The 24,898-nt window shown below is 36.1% G+C and overlaps 2 protein-coding genes across 2 annotated transcripts in view; both read right to left on the bottom strand.

Annotated features, from left to right (window-relative positions):
• Positions 1-21,751, bottom strand: part of LOC116306737 (voltage-dependent calcium channel subunit alpha-2/delta-3) — a 32,323-nt gene extending 10,572 nt beyond the window's left edge. Inside the window, exons 1-30 of the mRNA XM_089025518.1 lie at positions 21,676-21,751; positions 18,908-19,055; positions 18,167-18,298; positions 17,870-17,930; positions 17,635-17,785; positions 17,129-17,209; positions 16,790-16,888; positions 15,949-16,050; positions 15,224-15,302; positions 14,827-14,876; positions 14,638-14,733; positions 13,805-13,867; positions 13,266-13,358; positions 12,116-12,190; positions 11,770-11,847; positions 9,621-9,713; positions 9,372-9,433; positions 8,421-8,482; positions 4,374-4,422; positions 4,160-4,227; positions 3,948-4,041; positions 3,624-3,686; positions 3,230-3,333; positions 3,038-3,109; positions 2,618-2,679; positions 2,174-2,227; positions 1,807-1,872; positions 1,573-1,664; positions 1,251-1,326; positions 956-1,008 (exon numbers count right to left, since the gene is read on the bottom strand). Of these exons, the coding sequence (XP_088881644.1) occupies positions 956-1,008; positions 1,251-1,326; positions 1,573-1,664; positions 1,807-1,872; positions 2,174-2,227; positions 2,618-2,679; positions 3,038-3,109; positions 3,230-3,333; positions 3,624-3,686; positions 3,948-4,041; positions 4,160-4,227; positions 4,374-4,422; positions 8,421-8,482; positions 9,372-9,433; positions 9,621-9,713; positions 11,770-11,847; positions 12,116-12,190; positions 13,266-13,358; positions 13,805-13,867; positions 14,638-14,733; positions 14,827-14,876; positions 15,224-15,302; positions 15,949-16,050; positions 16,790-16,888; positions 17,129-17,209; positions 17,635-17,785; positions 17,870-17,930; positions 18,167-18,182 (2,114 nt within the window). The 5' untranslated portion in view covers positions 18,183-18,298; positions 18,908-19,055; positions 21,676-21,751. The remainder of the gene's footprint in view (positions 1-955; positions 1,009-1,250; positions 1,327-1,572; positions 1,665-1,806; positions 1,873-2,173; positions 2,228-2,617; positions 2,680-3,037; positions 3,110-3,229; positions 3,334-3,623; positions 3,687-3,947; positions 4,042-4,159; positions 4,228-4,373; positions 4,423-8,420; positions 8,483-9,371; positions 9,434-9,620; positions 9,714-11,769; positions 11,848-12,115; positions 12,191-13,265; positions 13,359-13,804; positions 13,868-14,637; positions 14,734-14,826; positions 14,877-15,223; positions 15,303-15,948; positions 16,051-16,789; positions 16,889-17,128; positions 17,210-17,634; positions 17,786-17,869; positions 17,931-18,166; positions 18,299-18,907; positions 19,056-21,675) is intronic.
• Positions 4,705-5,698, bottom strand: LOC116306739 (uncharacterized). The gene is made up of 2 exons (XM_031716832.2): positions 5,580-5,698; positions 4,705-5,498 (listed from the first exon to the last, which is right to left on the bottom strand). Exons 1-2 carry the CDS (start codon positions 5,647-5,649, stop codon positions 5,095-5,097), a joined length of 474 nt encoding a protein of 157 aa, XP_031572692.2. The 5' UTR covers positions 5,650-5,698; the 3' UTR covers positions 4,705-5,094.
• Positions 21,752-24,898: the final 3,147 nt, after the last annotated feature.

Raw genomic sequence — 24,898 nt, 5'->3', positions numbered from 1 at the left:
ACGATCAGTCGGGTAGCATATAAGGCTGTGACCGATTAAACGGTAGCCTGTACATAAAAATAATAATATAAAAAACTAATTACAAGATTGTTTCTAAATAAATAGGCTATCACTTTTAACGTGATATTTACTTTTCACTCATAATTTTAAATCAACGGACAATGTTCAAACTACTAGATAGTACCGACATTTGCATCTTGTTAAGAATCTCTCTTGCTCTTTTCTCTTCAAAAATTTCTTTCATCTTTAGTCCCAACTCATGTGAATACCCTCCTAAGACATCAATCACTATGTTGGTTTGTTTTATCTTGTATCCTGAGTGCTTGTTTTTTAGTTCCCATCTGAGTGGTGCGTACTTCGTTGTCTTTTCTGTCTCCTTCTCTCTATCATCGATCCAGGGGCATGTCATCTCCAATAATAGCACTTCCTTTTTCTCTTTGTCGACGATTCGTACGTCTATTCGGTTTGCTTTGACTGTTGTTGTTGTTGTTGTTGTTATTGTTGTTGTTATTGTTGTTGTTATTGTTGTTGTTATTATTATTATTATTGATTAGTGCTACTTTTAATTAATTCCACGCTGCTTTCCCCATTTCCTTACTAATCTATTCGTTTAACTAGAACAAGTTAAGCTTTCCAAAAAGTTGAGTATCAGGCGTTAATTTCATTATTTGAGAGAAAACGGATAGAGACTGCACTTGTGGTAAGTACATAATAAATTTGTATCTGAGGTGTGCATGCGAAGGGGAGGGGGGAGGGGGGAGGAGGAGGAGTAGGACGAGGAGGAGGGGGAGGAGGAGGAGGGGGAGGAGGGGGAGGTTGTGTTGGAAATTCATTTTTTGCTCTTTGCCTTTGGAGAAGAACTGATAGCAAATGCGAAGAAGCTTGTTTGGTCCGTGTTTTATTACTGATTGTTATTCCAACAACACGAAATTTTACAATTCCGCTGCTAACTTACCACATGGCTTTTGTCGTCCACAAATCGATGTAGGAGGATACTGTAAACAGAGGCTGAAATACAAGCCACAGATAATACTGATTAGTACCAGTTTGTACTGGCTTGTACCGGTTTGTTCTGATCTAAAGAATGATCATTTCTCTGTCAACTAGCGCACGAATTCAAACCCTGTTTTTATGACAGCGCAACAGCGAATACCGTGGTTGCAAGTGTCCAAAGCGACGCATACTCAAATAAATCTAGATGATTCACAAAACAAATACCATGGGCTATCAAGACCATCACATTTACTCACCCCGAGCAGAGACGTGCCGGAGTTGACAAAACTTCCCTTTTTCTCGCAAACAGCTTGGTAATCGGTAAACACTACCCTACAAGTGCAAAAATACAAGATTTACCCATGTAACGGAAAGATAAATTTGGACATTGACATGCTGTAGAAATACTATATATTATCTCTTTATAAGCCAGTAAAACATTAAATGTAAAGTAAATGGTAACGTTTTCGAAGTGTAGCTCCTTCTTTAGACGTGATAAGTTGAATGACATTGACATGATTAGGTGTTAGAGGGGGAGGGGAGGGGGGATTCTCAAAAAGCTGGCAGGCAGGCACTTACTTGTTGTAAATCCCGGTGACAGAAGTTGAATTGTCTTTAATCAGTAATTTCATGATAGAGTTATCTACTTTACCAAAGAACTTTCCACTGGACTGTTTGAATGAACAAGAAAATCCTTTGTGTCAAAAATACTTTTCCCCCCTCTACTGGCTTATTGAATCAAAGTGTATTTATTTATATAATAGTGATTGGGTCGAAAAAACATCTCATATTTAACTTTAACTTAAGAATTACCTGTTTGTAATTGGCCGACACGACGAAGGCATTTTCATCCAGCAAGTAGCAGTAGTTGCCTTCTAGCTGCAGACACAACAACCAAACAACCACTAGTATACATCACCTATAAGGCTAAACCTGCTACAGTAAGCCAATCACGTATCAGTACTACTGTAAGCCAATCACGTGATAGTACTACAGTAAGCCAATCAGGTGGGGCTACTACAGTGAGCCGGTCACGTGATAGTACTACAGTAAGTCAGTCACGTGATATACTACAGTTAGCCAATCACGTGGGTCTACTACAGTGAGCCTGTCACATGATAGTACTATAGTAAGCCAATCACATGGGTCTACTACAGTAATACGTGATAGTACTACTCACATCATTTTTTCCGCTTCTGTCACAGTTCACATCTGCACAGATGCCAGATGAGCACTACAAATCAATAAAAAAACCATTTAGTGACAATTCACAATTGCTTTTCTGTTCAGTTCTCCTACACAATGACTGTAGGGGCCACTGGGCGGGCGGCGATAGGCCTTATTATTTAAGGCCCCGTCCACACGTATCCGCAAATTTTTGTATCCGCAATTTTTTTTTTTTTTACGGATACGGGTTGCGTCCATACGTGTCCGCACATTTTTGTGTCCGTATCCGCAAATTTTACGAAAACGGATACGTGTGGACGGTGAAAACGATTCGAATACGCTGCGTGTGGACGCAAAAATTTTCGTATCGCCAAAAATTTCCGGATACGTGTGGACGGGGCCTAAGTAATGTCTCTAAAAAAAGGAGATTCACTGCAGACTACTCTAGTATACATACCTGTTTGGTCTTGTCAAATACCATCTTAGAAAAAGCACCAGAATCGATTTGAAATCCTGTTACTGTAACAAATCAAGCAGGGCAGACAGCAGATTAAAGATAAAAATAATACACCACTGTCCAGTTTAACTTTAGTTTGAAACAAACCAACGCAAAGTGAGAACGTAATGTGGTGTGTATAGACCCTTACAGAACGCAGTCAGTATGGACGTTATACCTTGCTGTATCACTCTCAACTTAGTATGTCTGTTCAAGCGTTAACGGCGGTAAACCTGGTAGTGAAAAAACCTGTAGTCCCAGGTATAATTTACAGCGCTGACCTCTGCAATGATTTTGGGATATGTGCACTTGGGTCTTATATTTTCCTCCCCCAACTAAACCCAATTCTTGATTCTAAATGCGGGAATATTTAGTTAATACCTGCCACAGGCCTGTTGGAAGACAAGACTTTATGAAATGCAATGACAGTTGAAGAGTTTCTCTCTCGTTTACCTGGTAAAACATAATATCGCATAAATATATAATATCAGGATTTTGTATAGACAGGGAAAAAATCAAAAGTGAGAGAGCAAAAAACCGATATTTGTAAATCCACTTCAACAGAGTACTTACCCGTTGTATATGGTGAAGTATACACAATAGATGAAGCATTCACGTCAGATGCTGCAACCCTCCCGAAATCACTTTGGCTGGGATAATATGGCTGTTCCAAGGCACTAAATGGTTACAAGAAAACACCTTGAATGTGTTAACATTACAAAATACTGTTTACATGGAGCACTCCACGACATAGCAGTGAGAATTAAGTCCATGAATAGTTCTTATAGAGTTCTGACGCAAGTAAGTGTCAATATAGACATTTTAGGGGTTGTAAGCGCGAATTAGTCATGAGTAAACATTAGTACATTAGTTGACAATGCTTCAACTGAATCTAAGCTTAAAATACCTTACTTTTATTGCATTCTACTTTTGGAGTATCATGTATCAAACACCAAAATACTAATACCTGAACGTCTGTTGCCTGGTTACTCCATAAAAGGTTTTGGCAAATACGGTGTTGATTTGATTACTGAAATGGAAAACATCAAAACATTCTGTAACAAGTATATCAAGTATCGAATCATTGCTTAGGAGAGTGATGGTACGAAGTGCTGAAGACCTGAAGATATTTTTGACAGGCACCAAGTAATTCATACTTTAATTCCATAGATTACAGCACTCTTCCCCTCCAATTACTGAGCGCGAGTAAGATGTTATTGGACACCTGATATCATATATGTGACAAAACCAATCGTTTTATGCAGGTAAAGATAAAATAAACCAATCATACTCAGTGTAGCGCCTTTGATTTGTTTTCCAAATACTGGACATGCGAGAAGTAGCATTCAAATCTATGGCAAGACCGTTGAGCATATCTTGGTCACCTGAAACAACGAGAAGATAACGTCAGCCCTCGCTACTAGTGTGTTATCTCTACCACTGATATAAATTAGATCTGCTTATATCACAAAAAATAAAACGGATCTACTTTGATCTATTTACAGGTTAAGTTCTTCATCTTCATCTTTTCTATGGGATTGTCAGCAAAAACAGTTCCATTACAATAGGGCCTAGAAGAAAGTTGACAAGATAGATCATGATTAATTTGTGCGTTTGCAAATGTTTAAGCCATGAAATGCACCTGTCGAAGTATCCCAAATAGGAGTATTACTTATCTAGGAATGTACAAGTGATAGCTAAAGTAAGCAAATGTTACCATTTGGCCAAGGTGAGGTCTGAGGATTTCAACTCATCGGTTAATTGGTCTGCAAGGAAACGATAAGTACTTGTAAAGTATGAGAACTGACTAACAGAAGAGAACAGCTTTTGTCCCGGTGGTTTATTCAGAAAAGAGTTGAACGCTTACTAGAGATTTCTCATAAGTCCGATTATTTTACGCTACGTTTTACGCGGGTGTGAACTCGTGAAAACCGTATATTTGCATGACTAAGACAGCTGGGAAAGTCATTGTAATGGTCTAAGAAGAAAAAAAGTCCATTTTTACACAAATCAATTCTTTATGGTCAATACAAGAATTTCATAAAACATATGAAATGCACAACTCTTAGAAAGCGACATATTTTCATTTACATTAAAACACACACCAGTCTTAACACTATTCAGAAAATTCCTAGGAACGCTAACGATAGCTAGACACGACTTTTTTGTCTCTCGCTCTCACTCCTTTTACAACTGTAAATTTTCAAATTTTATTTTCAATTTTATCGAAAAGCCCTTGCATTTTCTGCATTGTACTTAAAGCCGCATTACACATCAAAGAATGCTTTTCAAGAGCCTCTCTCTGCAACGTGGACTTGTCTTTGGCTTTCTTGGTACGTGGCTCGTCGCTGTCACTTCTATCGCTATCACTTTTTTCGTCACTCTTTTTTTTTCCTTTTTCGCTCGTTTCGTCTTTCTCTATCTCTTCTTTCTTCTGGTTATTGAATGTCAGCATATCGCATATCGGCATTTCTCTCGTCACATGAGCTATCACCTAAAAACGATGTCTGCGGTTTCTGCGAAAGCTTGTGGGGCTCCTTGTCTTTCTTCTGGATAGAACTTTCGTTCTTGCTCTTTTGTTCGTCACTTGCTCTTTCAAGTGTATTACTTTGCTTTTCCGCATTCACAACATGGACATTACTTTTAACGCACCTCTGCCACCTGGACGCAATGGCGGTTAACTTAGACTTCTTGTAGTAGGTCTTAACCTCTGGTGGCACTTGGTGGGAGCTTAAAATCAACTCTTTGGCGCATAATGCTACTGCTTCCCAACCTCTGGTTCTTTCACTGATCCATGCTTCTTTAATAACTGACATCTCGGACGTTCCCGGTGTTTTCTTGACTGAAAGTGGAACAGATTTGTATTTATTTTCAAGACCGTGAGATTTCATTAGTAATTCAATAAGTTACATTAGAAACTTACGCCTTTCTGTTTTCTTCGAAGTAGTTTGAGAAGTTCCTGGCTCATCCCACGGCCTCCAAACTTTCGACATTGTAAAACAGTGGATTTTCCTTTTGAGTACTTGTAGTTGCTCCTTTCGATACGCCCAAGCCTGTTTGTGATATTTCAGGTTTAGTGCCCGACTATAAATATGCTGGCATTATAATGAAATCCAACAAAGAATAGAATAAAAGAAGTCTTTTTCGTGAAAAGAGTTACGTAACTCTTAAAATTTTAACGCTCAAGTCGTGCTACCACCAATGGACATAAATACGTGATTACGTGCTCGCACTGTTCATTTTACCAAAGCATTTGATCTAACAATGAGCGACTACAGATGAGAGGGATTAATGCAATTTCTCGCTAAAGATAGGAGGTACCTGGTACGCGTTTGGAGAGTCACCTTTCAAGTTTATTTCATGCAAGTACTTTTACTGATTGTATGATTTGTATCACAAATACAAATAATAGTAAACTCTGCAGATTGGTCAATGGTATTGAATTTCATTTTTTTTTTTTAATGGCAGCAAACTGCACACAAATCAGTGCGCCGCAGAATCTTACTGATTCAACTAATATGGACAACATCAGGTTCATCCAATTGTGTTACATCTTTTGCCATTTCATATCTACTTTACCGGCCCCACTCCCTGAAGAGTCTCTGGATTTAGACTGCGATAACGAAATTCTTCTGTCCTGTGCTATATTGCAGTTTCTAGTCAACATACTTCCACCGACAATATTTCAATATGTAAATCAACCATTTCCACGTCTCTTCTCCCTTTAAGTCGCAATTCGCATGATTTTATCGGGCGAGATGTCTTTGGAATGTTTTCGAGACATGAGTATATCTTCTGCCTGCTGTCCGGAGAGACACTCGAGTCCTTAACTGAACTGGTTGATAATGTTCGTCGTGAAATTCTTATATCAAGGAGAAACACCGAACCCAGAGTCAGAGAAGGCAGACCATATACACTTGACGTAACTAACCGGGTTTCGTTAGTACTGATATGGCTACGCAAATATCCTAGTCTTGATTTCTTGGCTTGTATTTTTGATGTAAGCATGTCTACAGTTTCTGGGACTATTCATCAGATTGCTCCAATCTTATGGCACCATTTTCGTTCTTTCGGGTCGTGGCCGAGCATTCAGGAATGGAGAAATCTTCGAGGCACCTGGAGACACTTTCCCAACGCCGTGGGAGCAATTGTTGGGACATTTACCCCAATAAATCGGCCTTCGGAGAATCAAGAGAACTTTTACAATGGGCACAGACATCGCCATTTGATGAGCATCCAAGTGGTGTGCGACTGCTTAGGCCACATTCGTTTCATACAAGCTGGATTTCCAGGTCATTTGAATGACGCTGGGACTTATCTCAGAGCGCAGTCGATAGGACCTGGATTAGCATTAGACTTTCCTTTTAACTTTGAGCTGCTTGCAGATAAAGGATATTCTGCTCGTCGTCCCCTTCGCATATCGTGGAGACAAGCGCAACTGAGGCGTATGCCTGGAAGACTTCGCCGATTAGCTACTAGGCAAAATAAATATCACAGAAAGTATAGATTAAAAGTAGAGCATGTCATTAAACACATGACTACAAAGCCTCAAAAAATATATGGAGACATCCACGGTGGTTTTAGCCTATTATTTTCGAATTATGTGCGTTCATGGCTGAGAGGCACATACGACTTTTCCAGTCACTTTGAGAGTATTAAAATACGATTTTGCTTTATAGTTTTCGCATTATATTGTGTCATATTCTCTTTCATCATATCTTAATATTGTCATTTAGAAACAGACAAAAAACAATGGAATCCTGTTTCTTTGCAGAAAGTGACATGCACAAAAATACTTAACAATATACTATATCAAAGTGCCTCAAAAAGTCTAAAGTGCCTCAAAAAGTCTAAAGTGCCTCAAAAAGTCTAAAGTGCCTCTCACACTTAACAATAAAGTATAAAGAAAAATAAAAGATCTTTTGTATAATGTTCAGAACAAAGAGTGAGATTAGTGCAAATGAAAAATATGTCGCTTTCTAAGAGTTGTGCATTTCATATGTTTTATGAAATTCTTGTATTGACCATAAAGAATTGATTTGTGTAAAAATGGACTTTTTTTTTCTTAGACCATTACAATGACTTTCCCAGCTGTCTTAGTCATGCAAATATACGGTTTTCACGAGTTCACACCCGCGTAAAACGTAGCGTAAAATAATCGGACTTATGAGAAATCTCTACTAGGCAAATATGAAGCCGGATTGAGAACGTCTAAGGACGCTAATAGGATTTTTAAATGCGATGATTTATAGTATAAAATGGAGAAATTCAACAAACTATGATTAATTGGGTTTTTTTTAGCTGTTTCAGTGTAAATTAATTTTTAATTCTTATTTTTAATATGGTCTCAGTTATACTTGTTTGCTATAGACCTTATTCGTGGTGTGAGAATGTCTTCCCAATTGAACGTGACAAACTCCTAGGGGAATGAACAGCTATTGTTTTAAAACGCGTAGGGATATCATCCTCGTTCCATTCGTATCCTTTGGGATACTCATGAATGCTTTGAAGAGTAAAAACAAAAGAAAATGAATCCTCTGTAAGTTTGTCACGCTGAATTGGGAAAACATTGTCACACTACAAATAAGGTGTATTAGTTTTCAACAAATCAATTACACTCGTCAGTTTGTTATTTTTATTTTGTTATTTTTAGGATACGAAGTCTTTGGTTTCCATAGCAACAGTTAATTTAGCAGTGTTCGAATAGTTTGCGCTCTATTTTCCTGGTTTTTTCCTGGTCTCACGATAGTACCATGGTACTTACCTAACGATGCATTAGAAGGTAAAACGTACTTAAAGCCAATGTCTGGCGTAGCAAATCCGAAACTAGACAACACAACAAAGGTCAAGAGTTAGTGTCAGTCCTGGAATACACGATACACGTTCATGTAATGAAGCTAGGTGGCATACCCACGACACTTTGTGCACCTAACCAAATCGTCTGGGGGAAAGCAGGGAAAAATGTTTTGAGAGGGTTATTGGGAAGTAACCCCAACTATGGGAAATATTGGTCACGCCCCTGACCTTTATACTGTGTCACTCGGCTAAATCCTTTAAAACAATTATTTACATTTGTCGGATTTTTCATCAATTGTTCAAAAAGATTTGTGAAATTTGAGCATGATAAAGCTTCATATCTTCGGTTTGAATTAAAACTGTTAGAAGAACACAAGGGCAGAATTTTATCCGGCAATCACAACTGCCGATCAACCCTTCAAGGACTGTCAAATATGGCCAATGACAGAAGTTCATAACTATAGTTATGAACTTCTGTCAATGAGAATTTTTAATGTCCTTGGTATTAAAAGATATTAAACCTGTAAAACTGATTTCACTGGTCCGATATCAGTTCTAAAAATTATGCATTCTGATTGGTTGTGATTGGGGGGTATTTTTTTTATTTAATAGGACGTTTGCACGATGGCACCATTGACCTCTATTATTCTTACTATTCTCATGAGGGAATACAAATTTAAATAAGAAAAAAAAATCGCGAAGCATCTTGGTAGGTGGAGTCAAATGATCTTGCAGACGTTCTATTGCCATGATTAACTTCCGCTTCTTTTTACTGAATGGAAACTTTTGTGAGGACTATTTTTTGTGAGGCATAAATATTTCGCGATTGTTTTACAGTTTGCAAAGATTGCAAAAATGAAGACGTGCAAAAGTACGAATAAGGTAGCTAGTTTACTGATAATTTACTGGGAAAAAATACCTAAATGAAGTATCCTGTAGGCTATCATAGAAGAACTGGAGTTCTCGCTTGACCACTCTCAACTAAAAACGTTGGAAAAAGGTAAAATAACAGTTGATAATTCATAAGGAGAGATGGCAGTAAACTTATCAGCCTCGGATAACCATGCTACCTCCCCCCTCTATCCCCCGCCCAAACAACCACCCCGTCCACCAACCCACCCCATCTCTCCATGCACCCCATCATCACCTTATTCATATGTACTCTCACCTCATCTCTTGAAACATCATACACCTTGAATGCTTGCTTATTTGGATTGAATGGATCAGAGGAAAAGGTACGATTGATCATTGCACTGCGAAGCTAAGAAGAAATCCCAAAAATGTCAGTCATTAATTGTGCAGAATATGACACATGAAAAGTGACACAGGTAGAATCTGGACAGAAAAATGATCGAAAAAAGGTTCCAGATAAAACTAAATTATTTTTGTCGATATCGAAACCTTCGTTTAATAGTCTCTTTTGACAGCTGCGTTAATAAAGATCATTAATATATATATTTAGGCACTGCCTAAAAGCGGAGCTCCCGATACGGAAGTCACAGGGAGAACAATTTGAATGAAACTGAAAGGTGAAAATAAGATCGGGGAAAAAATCTTCAATTGTTTTTTATTCGAAATGATGATAATTTCTCCCATAATAAAAACCATGCAGTGAAATCGAATCGAAATGCACTACATCGTTTTTTGTTTTTTTGTTTTTTTGCGCGAGCATACTCTCCCACTTAGGAATTTTGTACACAACTCACCATCACCCCCAGGGGCTAGTTTTGTTCTTGGAAGATTCTTCGACAAAAAGTTTTCCAAGGCCTACAGTTTTAGGCTTTGAATCTCTTTTACTTAAAGAAAAACGAAAGCAAACTACAGATAATCCAATACAATATCAAGTTTACTGAAATTTACCTCGGATGTCTTTCATTGAAATCGAAAATCTGGAGATTTAGGACAAATCAAGACCAAAAAACAGACTTGAAAACTGGTTAAGGTGAGCAACAAAAGAGGTTTACTTAATAGGTCTTTTACAGTTTTCCAAAAACAGAGCTTACATTCATTTAAACAGTTGACAAGAACAACTGAGACAAAATAAAAAATAATGCAAAAGGCAATGCAAAATACAAAATGGCTCATTTCTTTGGCAGTAAATTGGCGTTTGTAAATGTTTTTGAATATTTTTTAGCTTTTTAGAGTGAAAGTCTAGTAGGTCTTTATACAATAACATCTTTCAACAACACAAATTTAAGCTCATTTTTATAATCATACTTGCTCGAACAGCTTAATAAACAGTTGAATATTTGGTAAAAATTTATATTTCATTTAATGATTAAATAAATTATCTGTAGAAAGATATAAAATTATTGAATGAAAGTCTTCTTCGTTTTGCCGATTGGACCCCGCGATAGAAGGCGAACAAAGCTTTTTCTTGAACGAAAAATATAGCTGGTTAAAAACAACCGAATTGTTAAAGATTTACGAAGCTAAATAAATGACGAATATTTGTTGTAATATGCTCTTCATGTTATATTTCCTCCAGCATTAAAATAAATTAATCTTATCGATAGAAATATAAAAGGTTTTGAGAGAAAGTCTTTGATTTCTCGATTCCTCGAGAAAAATGCTTGTCAAAAAAAATATATATATATATATATATATATATATATATACGATTGTTTGCTAAAAAAACACACACCTGAATTCTTGAAGAACACTTCTTGATCCATCTTTGACTACATGAAAGTGTTTTTTTAATTGTTTTTGGTCTATAACTTGTCCTAAAGCGATTTTTTCTGTGCATTTGAGAGCAGCATTTGTAAGCAGTTTTGCTTTGATATCAAGCGGTTGTGTACACGCCCGGACGGACGGACGGACGTACGGACGGAAGTGACGTCAGCCAAACCATGAAAAATCAACTCGATGGTTTACCATTTTTTCTTAGTATGGGGCTCCGCTCGCGGGCCTTCAGCCCGCGCGGGAGCTCCGCTATAAAGATTAAAAAATAAATTGAAAAAACCTCCCTTTTTCTCTTTCGGCTATTTTTAATAAATGCTTGATAGGACAGGAAAAAACTATTAAGTTACGACAGAATGACAATTTTGTGCAGTCTGTTAATTTCTAGATCGTTGATTAGATAAATGATAGACACATGAATCAACCGGAAGTAATTGTCTACAATGATACCACCAAAGTGGATAATTCTCTCGATTAGTATCAAAAAGCAAAGATCAAAGATAGATGGCATGCTAAGCCTTTAAGGTCACTTCTAATGTTCTGATGTCAAAAAAAATCGGCAAAATCAGCTGAAGTATAAAAATGGAAACTCTGAAACATTTAAAATTAATAATATATTTTAATCTACTAAAAACCTTTTCTAAATCGGCTTTATGTATAGGGAACTCTGCATCCATCAAATCCACGCCTGGAGCATCTGGCAGATATCCAAACTAAAACATAACATATTTTTAAGTAAAACTCATAGTCAAGAGTAAAAAAATATAAGAAATGAATATAGGGATATGGACCGGCAAACCTCCCTAATGTGGACATCAAAGGAAAGGGGCAAGTGTCCCAATTCTAAAGGTGTCCGTACCTACATAATAGGAAACCTGGCTATTTTGAGGAGCAAAGAGGTATGTACATTGCCCAGGAAAAACACATGATTGCATATAATAGTATAACCACATCAATGAATGATCATAAAAAATAGCTCACCACTGTCTTTAGTCGAGGATGGAAAGCAATCAGACCATTGTTGTTTATACCAAAGGCATAAGCATTGGCTCCCATCTACAAACAAGATAAACAGTCTAAATGCTTTTTGGTGCAGATATAATAAGAAATAATCCAAAAAACACTTGACTATGCCTCATGCCTTTTAAATCCTAGTAAAACGTTCCTGCTTGTTTATTCAACAACATTATGAGACACCTTTTTCTACCAGTAATTAAGGTGACTGCCTACTTTTGGAAAAAATATTAAACTTTTTTTAAAACTTCGATCTTCTGAATTGAAATATAGTGCTGATTCAATATCTGGAAAGAAAAATTGGGTGTCCCGAGCTTGTTTTCGAGATAATCAGCATATAATGGAAGCCTACGCGCGAGCTTTTGGAGCAAAAATTGTGCCAACAGAAATAATTAGAAAAAAATTAAGATTCATAAGATAATAGTTATTTGCAGACTTTATGATTGCACGAACGAAGGCTAGTCAATTATTCTACAATCATACGTGGAATATTTTCGATACATTGATTTGTCATATTTTGTAGTTTTGGTGATCTTAAAAAATCTCATAAAGTCACATGTGTTAGAATATTTAGCTTTTTCTAAAATGTTGATATAACCTAGATTTTTAGGAGTTTATTCAAATAAGCTATTAAAAAATAGAGAGTCTAGTGCAAAATTTGAGGGTTTTGCCCTGTTGAAGCTCAAAACACGCATGGTTCCTCAATAAAATCTTGTAGATTTTTCAGAGGTTTTTGAGCACGCGCACATTGTGGGCTCAAATCGAACATTCAAAAGTAGGCAGCCACCTTAATTGGTGAAAATGGCTGAAGGTGGATCACATAAAATTTCAAGTCTAGTTTCTAGATGATCAGGCGATGTGAATCGATGCATGAATCTCTAGAAAAAATGGAACAGGGAAATCAAAGAAACGATAAGAAAAAATCACTCTCTTGTTTTCGTCTGTTGAAATACATTTCCTTAGAAAATGTTGATGGAATGAAAGTTTGGGTCTCAATTTCATGTTCATGCAAACTGTCTATTGAGATGGCCAAAAGTGTTATCCCCTCATTTTTTGTTTTCACGTTTTAAATAAATGGAATGAGATGAAAACATGTAAATGGTCAATGATGCATTACCAGTGGTTGCATGAGGAATTCCCCTAGATTCTTGAGAGGTACATCAGTGCCAACCACTCCAATCAGATGGTCATAAGAGTTCTTCTGTGCTTTCTGAAAAATTAAAGAGGAAAATAGAAAAGAAAGAAAATGCAAGGAATAACTGATGTAGGTTTTTTTAAAAAGAAGATATAAGAATCGTTTCTAGTGGGCAGGCGATCTCGAATTTTTTTGCTCTCAATTTAACAAAAGGGATATTCGGGACAAAATCGCATGCACACTGTAAACAATTCTTAAACTATGAACCGGCTTATTTATTTCTAGATCATAAATCGTTATTAAATACTAGAATTAGGGAGCTTTTGACCGTGATTATTAGTAAGCTCTTTAAAATGGAAAAAAATGGCCACATTAGTTGATGCAAAAACTAAAACTCTGTACTTAATATCATCCAAACAGGGATCAATTATTAGTTTTCCTTCCCTCATTATTAAATCTAACGAAAATAAATTTGTTAAAAAGGGTGTGCAGCCTTAGATTGAACTATATATCATACTTACTGAACAATTATTGTTGACTCTGTAGAAAACTGGCATAGTGCCTGTTACCATCATGCCTAGGCCCTGTGCAATAACAAACATTAATCAGATCATTAATCACATGATTTAACAGTCAGCTATCTCTCAAACACAAAGTAACGTATACCCAACTCATTTAAGCATGCGCATGTATGAGGGTAGATGTATGCAAGCACCTATACATGCATATATGCAATGTATGTATTTGCTTGTTGGGAGGCAAATACTAGACACTATTTCTTTGGTAGTATTTGATAAATGCTTTAAATACCACATATTATTTAATACATAGATAATATTTCCAAAATCTACTTCTTTGTCTTCTTCATTCTCCCATTCCCATTGTGTGAGCAGTGAGAAAATCCCATGCTTGAGTGAGAGAACTATGGAATTGTGTCCTAGTAGAGGGAAGTAGACCTTAGAGGTATAATCTATTATCAGGACAGTGACATCCACTAACTGGTCAAGAATGTAACAGGATTCCAAAAATGATAATCTGGACAATGTGTATTTCCAGAAAATATCCATACCGCCACCACAGAAGGAATTTGTAAAAGGACCCCCACCCCCAGGAACTTCCAATTTTCTTCCATACAAACTCTGTAATTTTGCTTCTTCTCTGACACTCCTCCCCTCCAGAATTTCTAATCCCCTCTGTGGGTGGGGTATGGATATTTTCTGGAACTACACAATAGACATTTTTGGCTTCTGTCAATGAAAACAAAACATCAAGGGAAAGAAAAAGATAAAAAGAAGAATTGCCATTTTAAAAAAGCCTGAGCTTTCTTTCTAGTAAAAATAGAAGTTTTAATTACCAAGGCATCTAGATAGACAGCACTCCAGACAGCAGAATGGCTAACATTTATTTTAGGCGCCATGGCCATGGGTCTACTTAACACCTGTATGTAGGACTAATTCAAAATATTAATAGTAATTCAATCAAAATATATAATACATATATACAAAACATTTATTTAGCAACATATATTTTTCTTAAATGGTACCTCACTAACAGAACGAACAGCTCCAATACTTTGTATACGTGAAAAAAATCCTATTGAGATAAAAAAAAAACATTATTATTAAATTTATGTCATGGTGATTATGGTGAAGTTAGATGAGGGTTGGACTGGGCTGTACTGGTAGAATGACAGGATAAAAATGTTCTTGTGGCCAAGATGTAAACCCAAGTATCAACTAGAAGTTAACAATCAATTTTGAAGTATAGACAGCTAAAAAGTTGCTAACACTTTTATTATGGTTGCAGGTAAGCAGGTAATCTTAGACTAACAAAAAACGATAATCCACAGGCCTGTCTAGATAAGGATCGACTTTTATTTACATATTGTGCGATGACAACCTTAATTAGTATCCTAGGCTAGTTTTTGTTATGGATAATACCTCTGCTTTGACGAGACATTTGAAGCATTGCCGTTGTACTCTCTGCAGGAGGTCCAACTGGGTATGTAAACACACGAACCTATAGTATAAAATGAAACAACAGTCTTTAAAGCTCTTTTGTAAACTGCATGTTCACTAATAAATAAATTTTCACCAACTTGCAAAAAGGTTGTCATAGAGAAATTTAAAAATAAACTTTTAGGCTGCGATCATAATGTATGGCAAGGGGGAGCAGGTGAAATTCAGGGGGGATGGGCAAATTTTTGTCAGAAAAATGGGGGGGATGCACAATTTTTGGAAGAAGCTAAAAGCCTCACTTAGGGGGGATCATATTTTTTTGCATGACTTTAAGGGGGGTGGAATCATTCTGACAGACAGACATATTTTATTTGGCATTTTGCACATAGTTGCACATCAACTTAGTTCCAAATATGTTACGAGTATATACCTATGTTTATATATGCGCATAATATCTATATAAGTATAAAGCTAATGAAAAAGTTTTTAATATTTCAAGAGCTTTATATGGAAAATGTAATGTAATTAAAACCACAAATTCTAGCGCTGAATTCTAGGTTTATGTAAACCTTGTTTTATTTTACTTGCTTAGTTATGACACTGAATCTTATTTTGTAACTCTTCATAATCTCACCAGATCCAGCAGCCCCCAACCCCCCCCTACTTTCCTGAGTACCTTCATATCAGAATTCAATGGCAATTCTTACCCTTTTACTGGGATTCCTTTTGGCAAACAAATCCTTCAAGTTTTTAGTTGTTCCATCACTAAAAATCATCAATGCTTGTTGACACTGGCTTCCTTTTCTAAGCTAGAAATCATTGTAGAAAACAAAATAAATGACTTTTTTAAATCACAATTTTATATACACGGCTTTCAAAAATAGCCGCCAAACTCAATTGGGACTAGGGGGAATTGAATGGAAGCAAGGTAAGTAAGGCCTCATTAGTAAACAAAGTCTACTCAGTACAATATTTTGTGTCAAAGTCATTCAGCCTTACTTCAAAAGACGCTTAAAAGAACTCGAATTGGTGAGATGAATGACTTTGATCTGAGACTGATCTGAGAGTGCCAAAGCTGAGATCTCAAACTGATCTGAGAGTGCCAAAGCTGAGATGTCACTGTTTCTCTTAAAATTATGGATTTCCAGGCCACCAGGCCAGCTTTTTAGTGACCTCATGTTGGTTTAAAATTTTAGACACAAAACACATATAATAGCGACCTTTAGATACGATGACGAGTACAAGATTGAGTAAGAGTATGAGTTTAAAATTGGTCCTGTGCACGTGGTTAACACTAATTCGTAGTCAATTTCCGATTTTTTACAATCTAAGGTTCGATCTACGTACACGGTCACGACTACAAAAAGATAGTGCCTCTCTTTAAAAGTTAAACACTCGTACTCGTTCTCATACTCATCGTCGGATCTTTACAACTAATCTTTTTACACATTCTAATTGCAAATACTACATTTCAAATGTTAAGTATCCATTCAAGCAATACAAAAGCACTATGAAGACTGTAAGTAAAATCAACATATTCCAACTAACCTTTCTTGCTTCATCAAGAAGATTAAAAGCCAAATCAACACCAACTTCCCAATGTGCCATATTCTCATCTTTTATGGTTTCAATCTGCTTTTTTGCTGCCTGAAAAAAATTTTAAGCCCATCTTTTGAAACCTCCTGGGAAACAAATTTGTTGGTGATCTTTTACCCTTCTAAGCTGGTGGAATGTTTTCAATGCCATGGGAAACATCACATGATTAGAAAATGTTAAGCCCATCTTTTGAAACCTCCTTAGAAATGAATTTGTTGGCAATCCTTTTCTCTTCAAAGCCGATAGAACGTTTTCAATGCCTTGGGAAACATCACGTTATTAGAAAATTACCTGTTTATTTTTCTTTGTTGCTTGAATGAGTTTCTTCTCATTATTTGTATTGCACAATAGCACCTTGGCATCTTTGTTAAACTGTTAAACAACAAACAAACACAATCAAAAAAACTTCATTAATTTAATGAAGGCTTTTCCAAGAGATCTATGAAAACTATTTTTTTTCCAAAGACATATAGGAAGATAACATTATTGGCGGAAGGGGGATAAAGGTAAAAGGTAAAGGTAATTTATTTTACTTCGATAACGTGGGGAGTGGTTGCCCAATTCTCCCGAGTCAAGGCCACGTTTAATGCACTCCAAGGTGCGCCCTCTACCCCCTCTTACTGTCAGTGCTCCTTTCTACGGGTATTTAAAGCTAATTAAAGCTACACAGAACAGGGAGAACTCGAAACAGACATGGAGTTCCTGAGGATCAAACTATGGACCTCTTACTCTGAAGGCCACGCACTAACAAAACCCTTTACCTTTTTTTTTAGAGCTGATAGTAAAGTTTCACTTACCCACACTATATTAAAATAGTCATTGTCTTCAAAAGTGTCAATGAGTGCTTGAGCTGAGTATTTTGCAATTCTCATTGGAACACCACGCATGCTACCACTTGCATCTAAAATGATCACTACATCCTTTGGAGATGTAGCTCCTTGGATAAACCTATAACCAACAAACATAAAATACAGTAGTATTGAGTATCAGATAATATTTCTGCATGAAAGACTGCAGTCTAGCAGGACTTACCATGACCTACTACGTGCATCATATAAGTCTACCTGACCAGGCTCTTCTTTCCATTTGCTGCCTAAAATGCAAAGTTAAAATAAAAACATCTTTAAGCCAGGGTTTTACAATAGAAAATATATTTAGTTCATTTTAGGCAAATAATTGTTAATTATTGCCTCAAGTCTTCTAGCTTGGCACAAGTGCTTTACTAATCTTGAACCTAAACATGATGGCCAGGTTTTTACATTAAACATTCGCTTTCTACCTGAAATTTGTTCAAGTACACAAAGAATGACAGTTATGTGTAAAATGTACCTGGATAAACACGCATAAATCCAGTATTACTTGCAAAATACTGCCATGCAATTGAAGGATCTGCCTTTTCATTCTCTGAGAATGCTTTATTTAGTTCTTTACTCCATGCAATTCCATTGAGAATATCAGCAGCTAAGTAAAAAACAAATGGTTATGATAAGGAACCCATGTAGATTTGATTTGCACTTGGCACAGGTTTCTAAGAAGTCAGTGGTGACCCTTGTAAGGTGCCATCATCTCTTTTTAAATAATGTCACATTTTTCTTTCTTTAGCAACTATTCACTGTTATAGTATTGTGCGTGGGTGAAAAATCTTTTAACTTTAGGTCCTTCTCATTTTTCTTCAATATTGTACCCAGAGCCAATTATTTTCCTCTTGGTCAGTCCAGAGAAACTGATCTTGATTTGGCTTTCAGTAACTGTTGTTTACCTGTTGTTTGGATTAAGTTTATCCATGATTCGATCTAATTTAATTAATTTAATTTAATTTAATAAACTTTCACCCTAAAATAACTATTACAAAGTAGACTAAAAAAAGAAAAAAATCTTTGGGTGAGGAAAACACAACAGAGCTGGCTCATCATTGAATGCCTTCAATTCCAATGTTAGAATGCCTTAAGCTAAAAGTTAGCATTCGGACTGGCGAAAGCTATAAATTTTAATCTCATTGTGTAGTTCTAAAAATGATGTAATAATCAAATTTAGAGTAAGATTCAAAACTTAAAACAAAAAAATACTTACATCCATCATAAACATCAGTTGGAACATGAATGGTGCTTCTGTTAAATGTCACATTTTGTAAATAATATGGATTGTAATCTAGACTTATGCCAGTGGCATTGAGGTAAGAGTCAAGACTCTTTGAATTTGGATAATCTATATCTGAAAGCTAAAAAAAATGGTTTTATTAGCTAGTGAACAATGCAGAAAATTTAATACGATTATATTAAGGTGGCTGCCTACTTTTGAACGTTTGAATTGAGCCCACGATGAGCGCATGCTCAAAAACCGCTGAAAAATCTACAAGATTTTATTGAAGAACCATACACGTTTTGAGCTTCAACAGGGCAAAACCCTCAAATTTTGCATGGGACTCTCTATTTTTTTAATAGCTCATTTGAAAAGACTTCTAAAAATCTAGGTTATATCAACATTTTAGAAAAAGTTTAAATCAGTAACACATGAAAAAATAGATTTTTGTAGGGATTTTTTTTCGACTTTATGAGATTTTTTAAGAGCACCGAAACTACAAAATATGAAAAATCAATGTCTTTTTTGTATTTTTGTCAAAAATATCCATGTATTATTGTAGAATGATTGACTAGCCTTCATTCATGCAATCATAGAGTCTGCAAATAACTATTATCTTATGAATCTTAATTTTTTTCTAATCACTTCCGGTGGCACAATTTTTACTCCAAAAGCTCGTGCGTAGTCTTCCATTAAAATGTATTATTGTAGAATGATTGACTAGCCTTCATTCAATGCAATCATAGAGTCTGCAAATAACTATTATCTTATGAATCTTAATTTTTTCTAATCACTTCCGGTGGCACAATTTTTACTCCAAAAGCTCGTGCGTAGTCTTCCATTAAAATGTATTATTGTAGAATGATTGACTAGCCTTCATTCATGCAATCATAGAGTTCTGCAAATAACTATTATCTTATGAATCTTAATTTTTTTTCTAATCACTTCCGGTGGCGCAATTTTTACTCCAAAAGCTCGTGCGTAGTCTTCCATTAAAATGCTGATTATCTCGAAAACGAGCTTGGGACACCCTTTTTTCCTTTCCAGATTTGGAATCAGCATTAAATTTCAATTCGGTAAATCGAAGTTTAAAAAAAGTTTAAATCAACTTCCAAAAGTAGGCAGTCACCTTAATTTGATAATAATAATTAATAGTAATAATAATAATGGACACTTTATTTTTAATATTTGTTGACTACATATACAATTGTAAATCTCTCTTTAAAACAGGTAATTTAATAATAATAATGATGATGACAATGATATTTTATATAGCGTCAATATCCTGGAGAGTTCAACAACGCATTACATAAAAATATGTATCAAGAGTAAGCCCTCTTAAAAAATAAGGTTTTAAGATCACGCTTAAAACACAAAATATCTCTGCATGACCTCATATGAGCAGGTAGGGTATTCCATAGTTCAGGCACAGCATTTGAGAATGCTCTTTTACCATAGGATTTAAGTTTGAAAGAACCTTTGGTTAAAAGATTGGACGATTGTGATCTCAATTGATGAGCTGGCACATACGGTTTTACCCAGTTCATTAAGATATGAGGGAGCACAACCATTCATAGCCTTGAAAGTTAGTAAAAGTAACTTGTGGTCAACTTATTGTTCAACAGGCAGCCAGTGTAAGTGATAGAGAATGGGCGTTATATGATCATTTTTGTGACCACAGGATACTGAACATGCTGCTGCATTTTGAACCTGCTGAAGTTTTTGAATTAAGTGTTTTGGCATCCCAAACAACAAAGAATTACTACAGAAGTCAAGTCTTGAGGAAATGAATACATGAACTAGAGTTTCACAGGCTTCAAAAGAATATATTTACGGATTTTCCAAATGTTTCTAATGTGTAATTTACAACTGGCTCCTTGAATTAATATATGTTGTTTTAGTAAAAAATACACTGGTGATTATTGAAAATCTTGCGCGCTGATTGGTTGAGGAACTCACACTATCACACAATAATCACCTCCAGCGACAATCCAAAATAGCAGCCAGCCGCTTCATTGCTGTACCGGGAAAAAATGGATGTTTTAAATCTTCCTTTTTTTTCTTTTTTTTTCTTTTTTTGAAAAAATCACCTGTGTAATTTATACTAAAACAATTATTAACCTCAGCCTCAGTGAATATCAGAGAAATATTTCCCGCCTTCGCCTCGTGAAACAATCGAGACTACTCAGGAAACAAAACTAACTATTTCCCTTGCGACCAGATAGTATGTTTGATATAAGATAAACATAAGTAAAAATAAACTCTAAAACTTCATTAATTCTGGATTACTCCAGTCTATTTCTAAAGCAGAAGAACAATAATAACAATAATGACAATAATAATTATGAATAATAACAACAATAATAATAATACATTTGTAAATAAAGGATTTATAATAATAATCATAATAATATAGATCTAGCTTTATTAATTAATATCAAATCCTATCTTCATAATAATAATGTCAGTAATAGATCTATAAACATAATATATTTTCATCAATCAAAGGCATAGGGCAAACGTCGAACTTTCCATGCACCAAGCTCATTAAAAACAATGGATATCAGGTGATAATGAGGCGGCATTCTTTGATGCAATTAAGCTCAGTCAATGGAGAGTTCGATGTTTGCCATAGGCCTAAGGGCTTTAGAATTAGAATTTAATATTATTATATTTCTAATTATTCCTATTTGTTATTCTATTATCTTTGGTTTTTACAACAATGTTCTTGCAATTAGGCGTAGATATTTTGCAAATACCTCAAGCTTCTTGTTCACATAGTGATTACAGTATGCATTCTCAGCTTTGTCCACAATGTTCTAAAAAAGATTATTTGAAGTTTCATTAGACAAACTGTAAATGATTTGAGCTATTTTGGTTCATGAATTTTTGGCTTACAATGGACCTTGTACTCACATGGAAGTCATATTGACTGGAACAATAGATTTTCCTTCTTGCAGCCTCACATTTAAGTGTTTGAGAATAAATTTATGCAGTTAAAACAAAGTTTTATTCCCGTGAGAATAATGGCTGTAGTGTGAGTAAGGCCCATAGCTAACAAAGTTAAATTTCCAAGCTTAAATTAGACATCTGCTTAATGGTTTATCTTGGATATGCCATAAAATAGAAGGAATGTATTAATTAAGCTTTCATCAGGTATTTTTAAATTAGTAAGACAAAGTTAACTACCATAGCTGGAAAGAGCATTCTAAAATAATAAAAGTGAAGTTTGAAGCAATTGAAAGTTGAAAACCTCGAGAGATGATTTTTGAAAAGTGTGATTTTTTTTGTTGAGATGCCTCATCAAATCTTTTCATACAGTAAAAAGTTCATTTTTGAAAATAAAACATCTTTTCTAATGTCAATTTTTTTTCTTTACTTCCTTCCCACTTCCCCGTTTTAAATCATTTTATGTGCTCTTCCAGCTATGGTAATTATTCTTTCAATCTTGTGAGATTTTTGGATTACAGAATAAAAGCCTCATATAATTACAAAAAAAATAGTATGAAATAATTAGTTTATATACTTGGGCACAGCTTGTATTCCATTCAACCCTCCTAAAGTGTCATTTTTATTCTTAATAGACAAGGGATAGTGGTCTTTAATCTTCCTGATTTCCCAATCCCCACCCCTCCCCACTGTGCAATGTCCTTATCATAACTATCTAACCACACCCCATATTTAATACGACCTGGGTTATTACTAATAAATATTATCCTTTTTTTTTTTTCATTTGATATCTTTTTTTAATCTCAATTATGTTTAGTATGTGAAAAATACTGACACTGTATTTTTTGAAAAAATCACCACACATTGAAATCTCTCTTTCAAGAATGATCTCTAAAAAAACATGGCTAGTTATGAATTCACAGCTCTACATGGTGGTTAACCAATATTAATTTGTTGTTTTTGTTTTATTCATTCTAGACTAACTAATGGTCTTAGCAAAGTAATAGGTTTATAGAATCCTTGTATTTGCATGCACGGTCGTGAAATACGTTACACAGAAGTTATTTCGCGCTTGTTTGTGTATTCTTGAAGATTTTTATATCGAATCAATCCTGAAATTTCTGTGAGATTTTGAACCTTTCGTTAATTTTATGAACCATAATTTAGCATATGAAATTGATATTCTAGTAGTGTCTTTTTTATTTCAACAAATTTTACTGTCCAAATCTTTGTCATGTCTCCAATTATTCTATAGACTGAAAAAAGCTATAATATTACAGAAGCAAAACCACTAATCCTTTTAATTTCAAAAACGACCTTTAAAAAGGAATTTAGGCGTGCTAAAGAGAAATCAAATGATTCTTAAATTTAAAATCGAAAATGTCTTTGGACAATCTCAATTTCGTCTTTCGATTAGTCAGGTAGAAAATTGTACACGGAACTATGAATGCAAGAAAAACACAGCCTATCGCGAGATCTCAATAGGCTACGACCAAGGAACATGTCTGGTTTTCACCTATTCACTTAAATTCCAGATTACAGCGAAATTCATACACTAAAACATTAAATGCGGCTAGTCGGTCGAAATAAATTTCATTATTGTATAAACCAGCAAGGATACACCTGCTTTGAACGTGCAGAGAACCCCGAGTTCTGAATAACCCTTGGAGCGTATCGTCACCCCCCCCCCCCCCCCCCAACCCCACCCCCCCGCCCCCACCCCACCCACCCGCCCCCCCGCCCATCCAAACCCACCACAACACCCCCCCCCCCCCCCCCCCCCCCCCACCCCCCACTACCCACCACCCCCCCCACCCCGCCACCCCCCCCCCCCCCAACCCCCACCCCCCCCCCCCCCCGAAGCCCCGCCCCCCCCCCCGCCCCCCGTCACCCCCTCCCCCCCCCCAGCACCCCCCCCCCCCCCCCCCCCCCCCCCCCTACCCAACCACCCCCCGACCCCCCCCCCCCCTTTTTGTCTCTTTAAAAAATCACAACAACTGCTATTCGATTCAAAGTTTAATAAACCAAGTCTATGATTGTCATGTTTTTTATGGCACTCAAACTAATTTAATTTCGTTTTTGGTATCTCTTCATTACCTGTAAGGCTTAATCTGTTTAGAAAATGTTTATGTTATTATGCTGTAATTCTTGTGGCAGATGTAAAAATTCATTTATCATCCCGATACTGAATGTAGGTTCGTACCATGAATATATGAATAAAGTTAGACTTATTCTATTTTACAACCTTTTATAACAATAAGGCTTATGTACTTCGATGGTTTGCAACGCTTTTATATTGTATGAACATTCGGTCGCTGTGGTGCCGTTACTAATTAGAACCAACCTTCTACGAGTTCATAAAGAAAGACGACATCTTTCATGCAAAGTGATTCAAAATAATCGATCTTGGTGATGCTTCTCTAAGGGTACGTTACAAACCTTTTCCATTTGAAAAAAAATCATCACAAACCTAGAGCTCGGTAATTTTCTTGTTGAAATATTTTTCAATTCGGCTTGTTTTAGTCAACTGAAGCAGCTGCAATCCATCTACATTTGTCGTATACTCGCCTTCAGCGCTTCGTAGCTCTACAATACGAATAAAACCATTATATCCAGTGAAAATAGTGTATTCTGATACAACGATACTACATGCTGGCATGTCGTCACGTGAGTGATATGTTGGGAGAACGAAACGCCCGCCTTGCCGATACTGTCAGCCCATTCCCTGACCCTAACTAAATAAAAAAACCAAAAACTCTTCAGTCGTTAAGATAGTTTCCTGTCAGTAAAACCACAACAAGATCTCAGTTTGAAATGAACTATACCACATGTGGATAACTAACATTTCTCTGGTAAACTCCGATGCGTAAAATTATCGAGTTTATAAGTAACTGAAGCAAAAATCCAGATTGTGCGACGAACGCAACACGGCGTCCCCCACTCCATGATGGTGGAGGTCGTCGAGAGAAAGTTGATCTTTGCGGCCACCGGAATTGAGCGGCTTTTTATATGGTCAGCTAGACCCTGTCACAA

This window comes from Actinia tenebrosa, unplaced genomic scaffold (assembly GCF_029948245.1).
Source record: "Actinia tenebrosa isolate PJP-AT-01 unplaced genomic scaffold, QUT_ActTen_1.0 utg3581__unscaffolded, whole genome shotgun sequence".
NCBI lineage: Eukaryota > Metazoa > Cnidaria > Anthozoa > Actiniaria > Actiniidae > Actinia > Actinia tenebrosa.
Note: the sequence above shows the minus strand (reverse complement) of the source record. Positions and strands in the feature narration are given on the sequence as shown.

What these genes read in the sequence shown, in the direction of transcription:
- LOC116306739 (XM_031716832.2), bottom strand. Translation starts at nt 5,649, where the DNA reads ATGTCGAAAGTTTGGAGGCCGTGGGATGAGCCAGGAACTTCTCAAACT. An exon ending in TTCGAAGAAAACAGAAAGGC is followed by an intron (nt 5,499 to 5,579) that starts GTAAGTTTCTAA and finishes TTCCACTTTCAG; the next exon opens with TCAAGAAAACACCGGGAACG.